Source organism: Neovison vison, chromosome 13 (genome assembly GCF_020171115.1).
Source record: "Neovison vison isolate M4711 chromosome 13, ASM_NN_V1, whole genome shotgun sequence".
Classification (NCBI taxonomy): Eukaryota; Metazoa; Chordata; class Mammalia; order Carnivora; family Mustelidae; genus Neogale; species Neogale vison.
The window spans coordinates 43,620,753-43,639,385 of record NC_058103.1 but is presented as its reverse complement, the minus strand read 5'-3'; the positions used below and the strand labels follow the sequence as shown (position 1 = coordinate 43,639,385).

General features: G+C 46.7%; 1 protein-coding gene across 3 annotated transcripts in view; it reads left to right on the top strand.

The window, feature by feature from the left end:
* PELI2 (pellino E3 ubiquitin protein ligase family member 2) overlaps positions 1–18,633 on the top strand; it is a 321,668-nt gene that overhangs the window by 141,054 nt on the left and 161,981 nt on the right. The window contains exon 1 of one of the 3 annotated variants that reach the window (XM_044231881.1): positions 4,881–5,199. The exons of 1 other annotated variant lie outside the window; for it this stretch is intronic. In XM_044231881.1, coding sequence (XP_044087816.1) covers positions 5,123–5,199 — 77 coding nt within the window. In that variant the 5' untranslated portion in view covers positions 4,881–5,122. Of the gene's footprint in view, positions 1–4,880; positions 5,200–16,479; positions 16,499–18,633 lie in introns of those variants that run through there. One more of the 3 variants, XM_044231883.1, reaches the window with a different exon arrangement.

Sequence of the window (18,633 nt, the reverse complement as noted above, 5' to 3'; positions counted from 1 at the left end):
AAAAAAAAAAAAAAGTGAATGCACCTCACAATAACAATCAAAGAAATGCAAATAAAAAAATATCACCTGTCACATTAGCAGGGGTTCCCTGAGGCAGGCTCTCTCATTTATTGCTAGTTACAGTGTAAATTGGCAGGCATAACCATTTTGAAAAACACTTTGGAAATATTCATCAAAGGGTCTTAAAAGTGTTTACACTCTTTGATGTAATAATTTTACTTGTAGGATTCTCTTCTCATGCAGTAATAACAAATGTAAATATGTTTATTATTTATTAAGACCCAAAAGTAGAAACCTTCCCAATGTTCCATGAGAGAGGAATGGTTAATAGATGTTGACACATGGGATGAAATAATAAAAATGTTTATGAAGTTTATCGACAAGGGAAAACTACTCACAATATAGTATTAATGTATTAATATTAATATAATTATATAATATACAATAGCATCAATATTATAAATTATTAATATAATGAAAGGGAGGAAAGCAAACTGCATAAAGGGTGGTTACACATTATATTATCACGACTATGTCAAAAAATGAAAAATAAAAAAAGTGATGGAAATCGATAAAAAATGTTATATAGGGGTATTTCTGGATAAGAAGACTATGGATGACTTAAAATAAGATTTGAAGATATATTTAACACACAGTGTTATGTATTTAATTTATTATATAAATACTTTCTATTAAATATATATTTTATATGTATTTTAATATATATATTTTTTTAAATTTTTTTTTAAAGATTTTATTTATTTATTTGACAGAGAGAGATTACAAGTAGGCAGAGAGGCAGGTAGAGAGAGAAGGAGGAGGAAGCAGGCTCCCTGCTGAGCAGAGAGCCCGATGCGGGCCTCGATCCCAGGACCCTGAGATCATGACCTGAGCCGAAGGCAGCGGCTTAACCCACTGAGCCACCCAGGCGCCCTGTATTTTAATATATATTTTTATGTATAATTTTAAAATGGAATGTGAACTAAGGTTTCATGAGAAGAAAAAGACCAATTTTTCCAAACATGTTTTTTAGAGTATCATCTTACTCTTTAAGTCTTTGCAAACATAAACAAGTAAGGTAGAATGTAGAATGACCAAAAATTAGATTCTTCATTCTAGAAATACCAGAAGGTATTTGATTGGCTTTATTTAAGGTATGGTTAAGACAAGCAAACTTCGTCACTGGATGTTTTCATTCTAGCTTAAAAGAGGTAGATATAACAGGGGGAGAAATCTAGAGAAAGCCTTACATTATTTATTTGCATTAGTAAACATATGGCCTTTGGTAGCCCAAGAAATAGCATCAGCTCCCTCTGGGGTTCTGTGGGTGGGTCATCCTCTCCAGGAGAGTGGTTTAGGAGAGATGCAAATGGAATGGTAAGCAGAGAGGGAAATGGGCGGGTCTGCCTTGGCAGCTAGGTCAGTCCAACCCACCATGGGTTGGCAGATGGCACAGCCAGATTGTCCCACCAGCCTGGAGCTACTAACTAAAACAATTACATTCAAGAAGAGATAAATTCATGCTACAATCAGATTCCTAATATTAGCTAGGGACGGTAGGGGTAATATTCTAATTGGCGTAAGTTGTGAGCAGAAAACTTATAAGGGATGGACAGAGAAAGGTGCAAATTGCCTTCTAAAGGGACACAAGTCACTGACTCTCTGAAAAAGTTACATTTATGCCCCATCACTCTGCTCCTCTCCCAGCCCTGCCATTTAATACCACTTTAAAAAATGTTCTTTTACTTATACTCCTGTACATTTCCTTGAAATCAGAGAATACAAATTTGGGGAGCTTAAGCCCAAAGTATAAAGTAGATACAGTTTCAGTGGGCCTATGCTCTGTTTACAAAAAGACAAACAAACCTGAATGAATTGTTTGACAGTTCCAAATTGGGAGATTTGGCATAAAATTCAGGATTTGGGCTTTTAAAAAAGTTAAAGTTAGCAATAGTGAGCTGTTACTGTCCCATGGCAGCCGTTTGCTGGAGCCGAGATGCTCATGTTGGATGGCATGGCTCACCAGTTTGCCACAGTCCTCATTCAGTCCTTGTGCTCATTTGGATTTTCACTCCTGGTCCCTGCGTACATTCCTGAGGCTTTCAGGTCTCAGAATGATTTACAAAATTGGTGTGGCAGCCCTGAGCTGCCTAAAGTAAAAGTCTCCAGTGATAAAAACAAAACAACAACAATAAGAAAAACAAAACAACCTCCCCCCCGCCAAAATACGATCCCCCCCCCATTCAAAGCAACGCTTCCTAAATAATTCTAATAAAGACAGACCTGATTCAGAACCATAAACATGCTCAAACACATGCTGGGAGAACAGAAAGAGAGCACTGCGCCTCTGAAAGTCAGGGGCGCCATGGGCAGACAGCAAGAATGGAGAACCTGCAAAGACTGGGACATCCCATGGGAACCTCTCAGCCTAGGGTTTGGAATACTTAGTAGGAGGTTAATAAATATTTGTTTCTATCTTCCTAAGAGCAGATGCAGAGCACAGCAAGGAGGAAATGGAGCCAGAATAGTGTAATGCAATGCACAAAAGCACAGCACGCCAAGAGAGAAGGAGGGAGGAGGTAATTGTAGCCTAGAGAGCTGTAGTAGCAACAGAACAAGCCTGGAGAAGTTCGAATGACAGAGCCAAGTACTGTAATAACAGGGGACTGTGTAACCGTGGCATGATTCGGATAGATCTTTGCTAGTCACACATCTATCTGGTAAGTAGAAGCATAGAATACATAGATGAAGGTAGCATTAATCAAACAGAAAATTCAGACGGAAATTCACATTAAAACCCTGGTGATGAGAGAACATTCAACCGGTTAGTGAAGACCTGTGGGTTAAAATTACAACAGAATATATATATTAAAAAATACAGAGAATATATAAAATATGTAGAGAATCTGTATTCAGTTGAAGTATATAATTTCTTATAGTTAGCTGAAACAATTCATGGTTTAGATTGTGTGTGTGTGTGTGTGTGTGTGTGTGTGTGTGTTTGGCTTACCAATAGTGTGGCTCTAGTTACTTTGGAACAATTCATTTCTAAAGCCTCAATTTAAAAAAGATCAGTTCATAACCAAAGTAAAACTTTCTGAAGCATCATTTCACCATAGTAATAACCTGTCAGGGAATGTCAGGCAAAGGGTGTTGAACAGCAGGATGGAAGGTTACAGATGTAGTCATTTCTTTTCTAGCCCTTTCCTTAGGGTCATGGCTAATCTGTCATTGTTTATGCAGGGTAACTTTTGCAGTATTTATTTCTCTAAATATTATTCTCTAAATATTTAACAGTCTTGGGAGGCAGTGACTGGCAATAATATGGAGTTCCTAGTAGGTTATTAGTGCTTAATAAATGGTAAAACAATAAAACCCTGCATGATGAAAAACAGCAGTCAGTAAATCTATTATACTCTAAACCATTTTATTTTATTTATTTTTTAAATAAATTTTTAAATTTATTTGACAGACAGAGATCACAAGTAGGCAGAGAGGCAGACAGAGAAAGAGAGGGAAAGCAGGCTCCCCGCTGAGCAGAGAGCCCGATTTTTGGGGGGGGGGGGCTCCATCCCAGGACCCTGGGATCATGACCTGAGCCAAAGGCTTTAACCCACTGAGCCACCCAGGTGCCCCCTCTAAACCATTTTATTTATTTATTTTTTTTTAAAAGATTTTATTTATTTGTCAAGAGAGAGAGGGAGAGAGAGCGAGCACAGGCAGACAGAATGACAGGCAGAGGCAGAGGGAGAAGCAGGCTCCCCGCTGAGCAAGGAGCCCGATGTGGGACTCGATCCCAAGATGCTGGGATCATGACCTGAGCCGAAGGCAGCTGCTTAACCAACTGAGCCACCCAGGCGTCCCTCTAAACCATTTTAAAGCCATAGTAGTAACTATTTAGAAGAGCATTGTAAGCAAACACAGTGGGTTGACTACATTATGGTAATAAAGGAACAATGATACTCAATAAAAAGTTCGCCCAGGTAATTTCCTATTAAATTTCTTAGGGAAGTGAGAGACGGTACGGGAAAAATGGGTGGAGTATGGATCAAAACAACAACAACAACAACAACTTTTTTTTTTTAAGCCATGTAGAACCTTGCTGACCACAAACCGGGTTAACTACATCCTATGCAGTGGTGGGGTGCCCCAAATGCCTTCAAAAATCAAAACTCCTCTAATTCAGCACCAGTTAGCAAACCCCTGCAAATTCTAAATGTCGTCAAGCTTTGAAAGACTTGGTTTTGGAAGAAGAGTTACCCAGGTGCACGAGCGCAGCACCTCCAGATGTTTGCCGCTATACTGTAACACGGGGAGAGCAAATGCTCTCTAACCGGAGAGGAAGTTCTTTTTTTACATCTAACGGAACCCGGGACTGCTAGGCTAAGCTCGGGAACCTTGACTATTGCGTTTCCGGGATCCAGCGCAGCCTTCAGCTGCTGGAGAACTGGACTGCAAGGGCTGAGAACCCCGTGTTTTAAGTTTGGGGAAGGAAGCGAGAGGGGGAAAAAAATAGAACTGTTCCTTTAAGAACTTCCTTTCCCTTTTACTCTATGTTTACATAACACGGGGGCTGTTCCACCGCGGGGCCCGAGGGGGGCGGGGAGGGGGGCGCGGGCCGCCCCACGCGCCAGGGGGAGGGGGCGCCGGGCGGGTCGGGGGCTGCGGGGCTTCGGGCTGCTGGCCGGGCGGCTCCCACCTGCCCGCGCGCGAGAGGGGCGGCTCCGTGGTCCTGCCCCCGCCCCTCCCCCGCTCGCTGCCCCCGCCCCTCCCGCGCGCGCTTTCTCCCTCCCTCCCTCCTTCCCTCCGCCGGGCTCCGGCGGCGGCGGCGGCGGCGGCGGCAGCGGCAGCGCTCGGCGCGGGCAGGTCCCCCTACTGCCCAGTCCCATTTGTTGCCGAGTCCGGCTCGGAGCGGCAGCGGCGTGCGGAGCTCCCGGGAGCGCGGCGGGGCAGCCGCACAGCCACGACGGAGCAGCCGCGGGACTGGCCGCCCCGCGCCCCCTTCGCCGCCGTGCCCTTCCCCGGCGCGCTCACCCCGTTCTCAGGATGGGATTGTAGCGGAGGCGCGGACTCGGCGGGGATCGCGGCGGAGGAGGCGGCGGCGGCGGCCGATCGGGGCTCCATGTTTTCCCCTGGCCAGGAGGAGCACTGCGCCCCCAATAAGGAGCCGGTGAAATACGGGGAGCTGGTGGTACTGGGGTGAGTCCTGAGATCTCCGCGGGGGCTTAAACGGTGGCCGCCGAGTGCTCCGGACTGGGCGGCCGCGGGGCGCCGGCATCCCCGAGCGGGGCCAGCGGGGTGGCTCGGGCGCTCCCTGGGGAACGCCGGGGCTCTTGGGGCGGCGGGGGCGGCTCTTGGGCCGGGGCGGCAAGCGCCCGGGGAGCGGTGCTCCCCATCCGCGCGCGCGGGGTGCTGCAAAGACCGCCGAGATGCGCTTTCCCCGCGGAGGACGGCGGCCGAGGAAGTGGCGGAGTGGGGTCGGCCCCGGGGAGGCAGGGACCGTGGCGATCCCGCGTCCCGCGGGGCGCTGCTCTCGGGGACAGAGTCCTCGTCCTTACCGGGGGGGAGGGAGGGGGGGAACCTTGCTCGACTTCCCCGCGCGCCCTGGGTCAGGGAGGGCGCGTAGGGGCAGGGGCCGGGGCCGAGGCGCCGCCGTCGTAGGCACCTCACGGTGTGTGGGGAGACCACCCCCCCCAGTTGACGAAGCTGAAAGGTCGGTGGGGCCCGGTCCCCGGGGACCCTCTGCCGGGTGGCCTGTAATCCCGGGTCCCGGAACTCCGAGCGCGGAGCTGCGGGCTCGGCCGCCCCGGGCGGCGGGATCAGCGCGGTGGGCGTCCGCGGGCAGCTCTTTGCATATTGTTATGGTGACCGCCGCGGGTAGCTGCAGCCCGGGGGCAGTGAACTGTCTGTGACCCGGGCGGGCGGGCCGGCCCTCGGCTCTCCCACGCGGGAGAGTCCTGGAGGGGGCAGGGACAAGGCAGCGCCTGCCGGGGCTCCGGGGTGCGGGGCCGCAGCCCCACCGTCCCGGGCCGCGGCCTCGCTGCTGTTCTCCCGGCGCCGGGGAGCCCGCCAGCCTCGGCTCCCTCTCCGCTTGTGAAAACCACATTTTGAAGATAGTAATTATCTACAATCGTTAAACGGCAGCAATTAGAGACTTCATCTACTTCCTGAGTTTCTTTGTGACATTTCTATTGTTTACCCTTAATAAGCCGGGAGAGAGGCTTCGCGGGATTAAAGTAGGATAAAGTGGGCAGTGAAAGGAGAGCGGAATGGGGAGGAGGGAAATGCAGGAAACTCGGGAGTGGGAGCAACTTGGATTTAGCATTTGGAGAAGAAAGGATTATTTTCTCCTTTGGATGTGTCACTCTTGGGAACCCGCGCTTTTGTCCTTCTCTGTTGAAAGACCTGTATTCAGACGGTCTTTGGTGCTGATAGGTAGGCTTAGCCGGTATATGAGGAGCCACGGGTAAGGAGGATCTCGGCGAACTCTGAAAAACGTGTTTTGATAACTGAATACGTTGAAGTAAGTGCCGACTTAAAAATAATTTTGAAGAGAAGGGTTTTTAAGGGAAGCTTCCAGACACAGTACAGCTGGAAGTTGTCTAGTTCTCCTCACGTTGTTGCTGGAGTATTAAGTGGAGGATTATTGGAAATCTCATTACCTATTTTGAAGTTTGCAGATAAGCGGTTTTTCCCACCTGCATCTTAATTGCGCTGAAGAGACAGATGTCAGGGTTCAGAGGAAGGAGAGGGGAATGACAGGGGGAAAGCCCAAGGTTGGCTTGTCTTATGTAACCTCAGCCCAACCTAATTTTGTGGAGTTTGGTTTTGTTTGTGTGTCTGGCTTTCAAGTGTGTTTAATATACTTTGTGAACCCGACGCGAAAGATTAACGTACTCCAGAACTTTATTTCATTATGTCCTTTTGAGGAAATCATTGTGGAGATGTTTCAGAAAAACAGTGTTCAAGTGGGCCTTGGAGAGGTTTTGTGTTTATAGCTGCAAGTGCAGGGCGTTCCAGAGCCGTGGAAAGGATTTAGACCCAGGATTGTCCTGGTATCATAGGTTTATTCCAAAGTAGGCTGTGTCAATGTGTTGCCCATCGCATGTGCTGTGTCCTCAACTGATGGTTTTCTGGGAGACACTAAGTATGACATAGTTGGCAATTTACCATTTGGGGCCAGACCTGATACGTGCCTGCCCTGCTTAGGTATTCAGGATCCTGCACTGAGGAAAGAGCTCAGTTTAGCGTGGAGGGGTGGGCATCAGCAGAAAGAAACATGTAAACAAATGAATAATACATGGCAGTCTCAGGTGTTGCCAGGCTCACCACCGAAGGTGGTTAACTTGCAGAATGCGCTGGGTAGGTATTGCTTTCTTGAACTGGGAGGTCAAGGCAGGTTTCTCAGAGAAACTGAAATGTGAGTTGACCTCAGACTGCTCAGAAGATACTTGTCAGGTTATTGAATACTTGAGAAGAATTCTAGTCTTTTTTGAGGGTAGATTTCTGACTCTTTAGAAATAACACACACTGAAGAATGCTGGGGAAATAGTGAGTAATAGGTAGACTTCAAAGAGACCCTATTTATTTGTATCCTACTCTCAGGACTTGAGACAGTGCCCTGCCCCCTTCAAACAATCATAACCCTCAAAGAATCAATATCAACTTTGCATATCTGATCATTTGAGACATAAATATTGATAAGAGAATTTCTAGTAGGTTTTATTGATAAAATTAATCTTGACCTCTAAAAATGACAATATTGATACTGATAAAAGCTTTTACTTTTTTTTTTTTGTAGTGGTACAACTACCTTTCACTTCTCTTCTAAATTTCTTCTTTTTTTCTCTCTTCTAATTACATATTAAAATGTTAGAAATCCTGGGGAGCAGACTGAGGAACTATATACACATATGTGTATATGTACAGACATACACATATATGTGTATAAATGTATGTGTGAAGAGCTATATATGTATCATGTCCACATCCACATGCAAATATGTGTCTTTTCACGTATTACACAAAATTAAGGGACTTGACAGGTAGTTAGGGTGTTAATAGAGTCATCACCTTCTCGTTGGTTTAGTGGAATTTCATTATTTCTGGATTCCAACCAATGAATGTGTCATGACACAACCCTTTGTTGTGCCCATTGCATGATTCAGGGTAGAGAAAATGACTGGTCTAAGTGTCAGGTCTTTCTTGCTATTCATTGTAAAGCTGGCTGGCACGTTGAGGTTGGGGAAGCATGTCTGGATTTGAGAGGCCGTTCACTGTAGTGGGGAAAGCATTAAGGTATGGTCGGGAGACCCAGATTCAATCTCCGCTTTCTTGCCAGCTAGCTTTTTGACTTTGGCTTAGTCTCTTACCCTGTCTCTGCTTCTTCAGCCATAAGGAAATATGATTGGGTTAGGCCATCTTTAAGGATCCTTCCTTGTCTGTACCCTCTAATACTGTTCCTTGGTTCAACTGTGGAAAATGCAGTTAACATTCAGTGTGTTGGTTTTGAATACTCTTAAGGTGACGGATGGTGACAGGGAAAGACCAATGCGATCACTTCCTTTGAAGTAGGTATGTGCAAAACAGGCTTGTAAAAAAAAAGTTGTAATGGTGCGCACATATTTGTCTCATTCGGTTATATGTGAAGACATTCAAATTTGGTAAAACTTCCTGTTCCAAACCTAAGAAAAAGCAATAATGTTTCGCAGTTAAGCTCAATAGGCTGGAAAAGACAGCATAAGGAAGAGATAATCTGGGTAGGGCTTTGGAACTAGAAGGGGCCTAAGAGGTGCTGGTATACATTTAGCCCTTTTATTTTACTGAAGAAGAAGCAACTGAGGTTCCCGGCGGGAAGGAGATTTGTTTAAGTTCATAGCTGAGCTGGATCACGGCGCTGCCCTGGTCACTGTTTTCCCACTGCAGGGCAGATTCCAGCAGGGCTGTGAGTTCCTCAAAGCTTCAAGTTTTTTTTGTAACTTGCACGAGGGGAGCTGAATCCCTTTCTGTTTTAGTATATGTGCTGCCCAAGCGAGCACCTGAATCCCTTGCTGGATTCAGTTTGAAGCATGCAGCTCTTGTGCTGACTAATGGCCCATCATGGTTTTGGGGGGAAAATATTGCTTACTCTTAGTTCCCCTCACCTCACAGTGGAATGGGTAATACATTTTGCAAGACTTTAATTTTAATTTGATGCTTCACCAAATGTATTTTTATTGGCTCTCCCAACAAAGGTTTTTGGGGTTTTCAGATAGAATTCACAAAATCCCTGAATTTGGGATTGGGGAGGAAAATGCATCTCTGTTTTCACTACAGTCAGATTGAAATTTACAGTTTCACTCAATTAGGATACTGGGCAGCAGAGAGAAGTGCTGCTTGATTTGCTCCTCACTGCATTAATACAGAGCTGCTTATATGATTGTATCATCACTTAAAACTGTCTTGATAACTAAGCGTAATTATTTTCTCTTGTAATCCTTTATATTTTATTTTATGCATTTAAACCATTCTTCTGAGAAGGGCTCAGTAGTCTTTACCAGACTGCCAAAGGGATCCTTGGCACAAAAATGGGCTAAAAACCTCTACAAAAGAATGGTTATGAATATGACTGAAAATGAAGTATTTTAGTGGAAACTGATTAAGGTCTTCGAAAGGCTAAAAAGTCAGGGATGGGGTGGGGTGGGGGAACTTGCCGTTTTTTTTTTCCTTTGGATGGTGCAGCAGCTATCAGGTAATACAAAGAAGGCAGTTCCTTGAAGAGTTTGTGGTCTTTATTTTTTAAAACAAGCGGCTCCCGATTTCTCTATGCTGTTTTCATTTTAACCTTGGCACCTTGCCTTTGCACCCCTCCTTTTCTCATCCTCCTCTCTAATTTGGGTCTGAAGACTTCAAACACTGGCATCCTTTAAGACCTTTTTTTTTTCCATATAGGAAACAAAATCTTTACTGTCACTCAGCATGTGGGGTGATCTGAAGAGCTCAGATCTGTTTGTGTGGATGGAGTGTCTCATTCTGTAGGCTATTAATGGTCATGATGTTACTAGCTTTGGGTTGCTATATTTTCCTTTACTAACTTTAGCCTTGTTTGGAGTATGTGGCTGTCTGTGTGGTTTCTTGTCTGACTTTCTCAGATTTACTGGTTTCCCTCTTTAACACATCAAGACTGACATCTTCATTAGGACTTTCCATTTTTTGGTTTTATTTCATCATGGAATCCGTATTTGGGGATGCTTTATATAAACAAAAATAAAACCGTGTTGATGCAGGTCCCAGCAACTTTACCAAACACATTTTGTCCAAGAGATGAAACAGACACACAAAACACTGAAAACCCCAAAACATCCCATTACTGTACTTGGAGGAGACCAGTATTGTTACTTTGGGGCAATGATTCTGTATCTGTAGGGATCAGCAGCATAGTGTTCCAGAAGTAAGTTAGGTGGTGCTGTTCTTTGGCTTTTGAATGGCGACAGCAGCAACTCCGTGGACCTCATTGGTATAGGAGAAAAATAACTGGAAAGGAAATTTGAACATTGTTTTGATTTAAGTGAAAATTTCTCCTGGGGTATGCAGAACCTATTTTGTAAAAAGCAAAGTGAGGGTATAAATGATTCAGTTATTAGTTCTTCCTGAACTTACTGTTATCTCCAGCCTCTAGAAAATAAAATAAGAGCAGAAAGTGCTTCATATTTTTTTTTAGCTTTGTTTAAATCAGCCCTTCTCAGTCATTGTCTCAAACCACCTCATAAGTAATGATCAGTGTTGAGTTATGGGTTCAGTAATTTATGACAAGGAATAAAGTGTTGATCTTTCAAATGATTCTGAGACATCCCTTTAATAATGTCATTTTTCACCCACTTGCTTTCTGATATGTTTTCTCAAGTGGGAGAGAAAGGGGTGGAGTTAGAGCAGGCAAGCCAGGAATGTATTCATTCCACAAATATTTATTGGGTGTCTACTCTTCCAGGCACAGGGAATTCAGACAGGGCAATCATATTCCCTGCCCTCGTGAACTGCTATCTGATTCTTGTCAGAGCTCCTTACTGAATAGCCATTACCAATATATAGTACATTGATGGATTCTACAAATATTTGGGCATCTACTAGTGTGGGATGCTGAGCTTGGCACTAAGGGATGCAGTGAAGAATAAGGCTGGGACGGTCCCTGCCACTTTGGAGCCTACAGTCCAGTCTGAGAGACAGAAAGCAATCTACTGAACAAAGGGTCACCTAACACCATGCCCAGATGGAAAGAGGCCAGCCAGGAGGAGGTGAGGGGGACAGAGTGCTCTTAGACAGAGGCCACACTGTGCTCCGAGACCCAGAGGCCAGTGTGGCTGCTCCTCTGAGGAACAGAGAGAAAAGCCCTGCATGGCTAGGAAGAGCAGTTGAGTTAAAAACATGAGAGTGAGGATGGGGGCAGGTCATAAAGGACTTAGAAATCACTGGAAAGATTCTGGGCTTTATCTTGGGGGCCACCATAGCAGGGTTTTCAGCTCTGAAAGGGAAGTGGAGAAAGCACTTCTATGAAGGGGGTTACAACCTAGGAGGAGAAGGAGGTGGAGGGAATAGCAGAGGTCAGAGCCTCCATGAAACAGACAAGGAGGGAACAGAGTGTGAGCCAGTGAGCAGCTACTGAGTTCCAGATTCTGGTTCCTGTCCTCTGTCCGGAGCTCGGCGTGTCTGGCCATTCATGCAGTATCAAAAGTACTGGCTGGGGACCAGCGCTGCTCAGGGAAGCCCATGAGACAGACAACACCCCGCCAGGGCAGGGGGGTATTACCTTTTAGCGGGAGTGGGTCACTGTATACACAGGCGGGCAAACAGCTGGGTAAAACAGGTGCTAGGAAGAAAAGAAAGCAGGATAAACGGGAAGAAAGTACCTGAGTGGGTAGGGGTGGGGGACTAACAGGGTAAGGAGCTAGGGATGAGGCGGGAGAGGCCCTGGTAGGCTAAATAATCAGGAAAGGCTTTTCTGAGAAAATAATCTTGTGTCCTCTGAGAGTGCCCACTTTTTAAATTTTTATTCCCCCCCCTCCTTTTTTTTTGCTTTAAGCCCCACTGAGTGAGTTCCACTCTTAAAGCCAAAGCATTCCAATTATTATTCTAGTGAAGGAGGCACAGTATGTAAGCAAATAACCAAAGGGAAAACAGAAGTGTAAAGAAATATAGGGGCTTATATTTAACATCCATAGAGACGAATGTGGTCCAGTCCACTGTGCTCTCACCGTGTGCCCAGAGTGGCGACTGCGTTCCACTAGAGTTCATCGAGGTGGTCTGGTTTCCCCTTGCAGCTGGCTGCCGGAGGGCAGGGACCTTGTCTTGCCCTCCCTCGGAGTGCTGGGCACCCCTTTTCAGGTGTGCAGTAGGCACTCGCCAGGGACGGGGCAGGGATGGATTTGTGCGGCACATTCCCATGCCCCACTCGGCACCAAGCAGCCCTGGGGCTCCTGGCATGGTTTGGGATCTGGAAGCAGCTCTCCCATTCTGTAGCACAGCTGTGGGTTGTGTCAGCAGTCCACACACCCCCGCCCCCCTTCAGGGTCCAAGTTCAAGACTCTCTGCACTGCTAAACTCCGACATCAGATATGCCAGTTTCCACTTTTGTTTGTTTTTCTTTTTGTCAGTCACCTAATATCATTTTGTCACCTGCAGAAAGCCCTGCCTTGAAGGGAAGCAGGCCATCTGCTCGGATCCCACCAGCTGCTCCGAGCTGAGCTGCATTGCAGTGTGCCTTGGTCGCATTGAAAGGCTGCGGTCATTAGCGCCTGTTAATGATGGCTGGAGAGACCACGCGATACAAGCCTCTTGGATGACAAACCTAATACATATGCAGCGGGCCATTTTCAGTGTCAGGTTGAAGACTGTGGCAGGTCATTCTTGACTGAGGTTTTATTTCCAGCCGTCCACATAATACCTCTCACTCTCAAAACGTTTAACTCTGCGCGTTCCCTGCTTTTGTGCTCATGCAGGCTCTCTTTTGAGGATAGGAATCATTACTGCAAGCTTGGTACTTCCGTTCTAATTGGTACTGGCTTAGCAGAATCCGGCCAGAGCAGGCGACTGTGTGTCTGGCTTCGAGGCTGTTGGTGCGAAACTGCTGTGTACTGCTACCGGGGGCCCCTGAGGAACCCCAGAGGCACCTCCTCCATTCCCATCCCTACCTGGGATTCTTGTGCTTCGTCGTGCCACATGGTCATAGAACACTCTGTGGACGGTCAGAACTTGTGATGGGAGAACAGTGGGAATTTCTGGAGTGCTTGATTGATTGGCTGGTTACCTTGCGGAAAGGCCCTTTCTGCACGGTGACCATAGACGCAGAGGAGTGTGCCTCACGCCAGATCACCGAAGATGACACAGACAGCTTCATGCATTACAGTATGCATTAGGGTACATTAGAGTTCACTGTGGTTTGGCTGCTTTTGTTATTACATGCTCGTGGAGAGAATTCAGAATGAAATCTCTACTTTTGCTCGGCTGCTATGTATACGGTATACAGGAAAGTTATTATACATATAGCCATACTATTTGTCAGCATTTTATGCTTCTCAATATAGTTTTTTACACACCTGAGCTGTTCCATTTAATAAACATTTGTTGGTTTGGTGCTTGAAACTGTCCAGTGGGGGAATTGTACTGAATGGCTGTGTTGTTGAGGCACACATGACCCAACTTTCCTGGATGGTCTTGTAGTGATCAGGGAAGAGGAAGTCAGGGTTTTGACTTAATCCTGTGTTCCTTCCCTGATGTCTACAAATAGGATCCATAGTAGATCCCTGTGTGTGTTTGTGTGTGTGTGTGTGAGAGGTGGGGGGGGGGGGATGTGCGTGCTGGACCTCCCATCAGGAGGTGAATCCCCACCCCTCAAATCTGGGCTGGTTTTGTGATTTGCTGTGAGCAGTCCATGTGAGGGAAGTGACACTTTGTGACTTTTGAATGTTGCCTTAAAAGGTGTTGTAGCTTCCACCTTTGTCCTCTGTATTAGTTTGCTAGAGCTGCCATCACAAAATGTGGCATCTTCAACAACAGAACTTTATTTTCTCACAGTTCTGGTGGCTGGACATCCAAGATCAAGGTGTTGGCAGGTTGGGTTTCTCCTGAGTCCTCCCCACCTGGCTTGCAGATGGCTGTCTCTCCCTGTGTCCTCAGATGGCCTTTGTCTCTGGGTGCCCACCCCTGATGGCCTTTCTCTGTTCTGTTAAGGACACCAGGCATATTGGATCAGAGCCCAATCATTTGACCTGATTTCACCCTACTTACCTCTTTAAAGACCCTCTCTCCAAAAACAGTCACTGGAGGGTAGGACGTCAACATACCAATTCAGTCTGTAATATCCCCTGAGAAGGCAGCCTCCAGCCAGTCCAGACCCCCGGCTGAGGCAACGGACCTGGGAGTGAAGCTTTTGTAAATCCTTCAGCCCATCAGGCTGCCCTGTCCACCCCACATGGAACAGAGATGAGCCATTTCCACCCAGCTTTGCCCAGGTGAGGGAACCGTGGGTGGTGGTTTTTAGCCACTCCACACTGAGGTGGTTTGTTAACTTGGCGACGGACAATTCAGACACTGCTGTTCCCTGCATGGGGTTCTGCTGTCAGACCTGACAGACTGATCTGGAATGATTCACTGAGCTTTTGTTGAGTTGTTTTTTGTTTCCTTCGGGTTATTGATTATTTTAATAAGCACAATTTCAGCCTTTTAGATGAGTTATTCCAGACATTAAGTACCGTATGGTCTGAAAATCTTAGCTAACAGAGGCATTTGTGGAATAACTCGATCACGTGTACATCATCTCCGAGTCTCTCTGCCTTCGTTAATCTCCGTAATCAATATTCTCTCCTGAAATATGCTGAGAGCACAGGAGGTGAAGAATGGCCCAGCTTAGCCAAGAACCATGCTTCTGGAACGCTCGAACTTAAGTAGCTTTGACTCAGGGAGCTAATGCATGACACAGATTTTCAGGCTTTTCAAGGCCACCTGACATGAAGCAGTCGAGCCCACAGAGATCTGAGTAGGGGAGGTCATCTCTACCAGGATCTTGCAGGCACAGGGCGATGGGTGGGCCAGAAGAACGTGTGCACACTGCAGCTGGGTGGTGAAATGACAGGATGGAAAGCTCATTTCTATCAGTCTCATGTGTCTGTGGCTGTCAGCGGTGAGAAGGAAGACCCCTGTTCCTGAAGGACCTTATGTGTCTCATTCACGCTGTGGAGACAGGTTATATGCTGGGTAAGAGGGGAGGGGAGACGCAAAATTGCCCTGGGGTGGCATGGTCGGGGCTGGGCCCGTGGCGTCAGCTAACCGCACGGCTCACACCACCACACACGCAGAAGCCACCAGTTACCACCTCCAGTTGGAGCATGTTGGTGGAAAAAGAAAAAGATTCCTGTAATACAGTGAACGTAACTTCCTCAATATCCCTGAATTCTGTTTAGGGGATTTTAACCTTTGCCATTTTTAATCAGAGGGACTGAAACAGGTAAAAGTCAGAATTTTGCAATCAGAATTTACAAACTGAATGTAAAAGAAATTTAGACTTCTACATGATCTGTTTTATATGAACTACTGTAATTTGGTCGCTTTTTAAAACTCAGTGCCCTGGGCGCCTGGGTGGCTCAGTGGGTTAAGCCGCTGCCTTCGGCTCAGGTCATGATCTCAGGGTCCTGGGATTGAGCCCCGCATCGGGCTCTCTGCTTAGCAGGGAGCCTGCTTTCTCCTCTCTCTCTGCCTGCCTCTCTGCCTACTTGTGATCTCTGTCTGTCAAATAAATAAATAAAATCTTAAAAAACAAAACAAAACAAAACAAAACTCAGTGCCTTACAAAGACTTTTGGGCTACCAAATACAGAGATAGGTGTATTTTACCGCATGTGTCTTCTGTGTGAATAGATACTTAATTCAAAAAGGGAGCCAGTTTACATACTAGAAGTTAAGCACTTACAGACAGAGGGGTGAGCTGATGGTTGTTGTTGCTGTTTTGATGCTGCTGCTGATTGCACAGTTAGGAACCCACATAAGGAGATGCCCTCCAGGGGCTGACAACCCGAGGTCAAGGTGAATAACTTAGCAACCGACCATACACGGTGCAGAGGAGAGCTGGGTGGAGGCAGCTGTTCCTTCAGGTAAACTGGAGGCCAGATTCTGTTAGGTGTTCTGCTTGATCGGTCCCAGGAATTGGATTTTATTATTTGGAAAGCAAGGCTCCGGTTCAGGTAACTCACCTCGTTGGTGGCAGGGCCTGATTTGAAGGTAGGTCTGTAGTGCTCTGAAGCTTGTTTCTTTCTGCCAGGGTGAAGGTCAGAGGCAAGTATATTCCTGAAAGCTTGGGAAAGATATCCTGGAGGAACGGGCCTCAGCGGAATTTTATGGGGTGAGCTGGGGTTTTTATAGGGCAGGAGTAGTAAAGGCCTCGGTGTTTGGCTGGAGACCCAAGGGCTTGGGGAAGGAGAGGAAGTTGGAGAACTGTCAGCTAGTCGGCAGCTACTCGTGCTGGGGATAAGCAGGTAATAACCGAGTGGTCCCTGAATTCATGGAGCTGAAGCGGGGAAACCTTGGTTCTGCTAGGAGGGAAGGATTTCATTTAGGTTGAGATGAGGAGGGTGAGTAGGAATTAGCCGAGGGTCACAGGGGTAGAAGAATGGTGTGTGTGAGACACATTTAGAAGCTGAGGAGCTGAGAGACATCTGGTGGGTTTGGAAATTAGAGGGCTGGAGGGGTCAGTGTCACTCGAGAGACACTGCGGGAAGCGCGCCTCGGACCTGGTAAAGATTCATGCCTCCGAGCATGGGAAGCCTTGGCCTCCCGGGAGGTATTCCACAGAGAGGGCCAGGCACCACTGCAGGCTTCTGAGCAGTTGCCTTAGGTAATTCTCAGGACGGATCAGATCTCCAGCCAGATCTGCATTTTCTCTTGTAGATGATTTCCCCTTCCTTGTCTCCAAGGGACTGTGGCTCACACTGGGTCTAGCAGTGAGAAATGGTGGTCGTGGGATCAAGTGCTCATTCACTCACTTCCTAGTGTGTTCGGGAAACTTGTGCAGAAGCCAGGAATGTTTGGGGGTCGGGCCCCATCCATCAGAGCAGATCTAAGAACCTTAAGCCACTTAGCCTGCTGTCCTCTGGACCCTCACTTTCCCTGACTCCAAGAGATGGCATCCCTTGTGTATTGTCTGCTGGCTGGAGAGGATCTGCAGCCCATGGCCCCCTTTCACTGTCCCTGAGTAAGCTGAGTGTGCTAGCCTTCCAGCAAATCGCCGGGGTCCTGGCTGTCTCTGGCCGAGCTGTGCCTGTGGCAGAGGTGTGGGCACAGGTGGGACCAGTGTTGCCCATGGAACAGCCCCTCTGGTGGTGTGTTGATCCTGTTGCCGGGAGAGCGGAGCAGAGAAGTTTTCATTCTTGCAGGAGGTGCAGGGGGTCTGATTTCTGTCCTGTTTCCCTGCCTTGCTTTTCCATTGCTCCCATTTCAACTTCTGCCTCACCTTTGGGGCGCTCTGCTCCTTCTAACTCAAAGTGGCAATCTCCTGTCAGAACCACAGTTTAGAATCATCCTTAAAGAGGGATCACTGGGACCTGAGCTTTCTCTTTTCTTCCTGCACGGATGAGGACATTCCAGCTAGGCCGTTGCTTCTTAATGGCGGGTTCTTTCTTTGGTGCACAGAGGTGCACAGAGGGCCCGGGCATTGGTCGTGATGGTGATGTCTCAGTGCCCTGGGTTAAGTGCTTGCCCCTAGGCAGCTCCTGTGCAAAGTGCAGCTCATGCATTTGAGTTCTGACCAAGATGCTCAGGTACCATCACTTACATTTTGTAGATGAGGAACTTGAACCATGGGTACAGGTGGAGAAACTTGTCTGGGGTCCCTGGGCTATCATGTAACAAAGCTTTGCTTCAAACCCAGGCCTTTCTAACTCCAACGCCTTTGTTCATAAAGCCTGTCGTGTGTGTGTGTGTGTGTGTGTGTGTGCGTGTAGCTTTGCACCTTTTCTGTTTATTTTATAACCAAACCCTTTTCGTACTGCATATTCTCATTAAACACAGTGACACAAAATCTTACTCGTTTAATGAGGTCACCAGTAAGGTTAAATGTTTGTTTTTTTTTTTAAATGTTTACAACTTAAATGAACCTTTTTTTGGGGAAAATTGCTACATATGTGCTTTGCCCACTTGTGTTTATATTCCTAGTGTATTTTCCAAAAAATGAAACTATGCAATCTCCAGGGAATAACTGCATGAATCCTTCTGTCTGGCTTCTTATTTACCTGAATATCTTAAAGTTATGTTCAAGAAAGACCCGCTTTTTTAATCCAAAATAATTCCAAGTTCATTTCTCTAGTTTTGAAGCCAGTGCACTGAGTTACTCCTTGTTCCTTGAGAAAAGCTCTTTAATCCCCTTAATTGTGGCAAAGCACTCCTGAAGGCTTTTTGTTCTTGCTGCTGTTGGTGGTCATGTAGGCTAGCATTGATATTTTGTTTATAGCTTGGAAAGGGGGCTTCCAGCCCTTGTCCTCTCAAGTAAAGGTCTGTCTTTGGTTAGAAACTAATGTCCCCGCATGCTGATGTTTCCTCCCCTGTCTGCCCATCTTCCTGTTAGTATCGATGAAGGGAAAAGGCCCACCCAGCTTCCCTCTGTCTCCTCACTAAG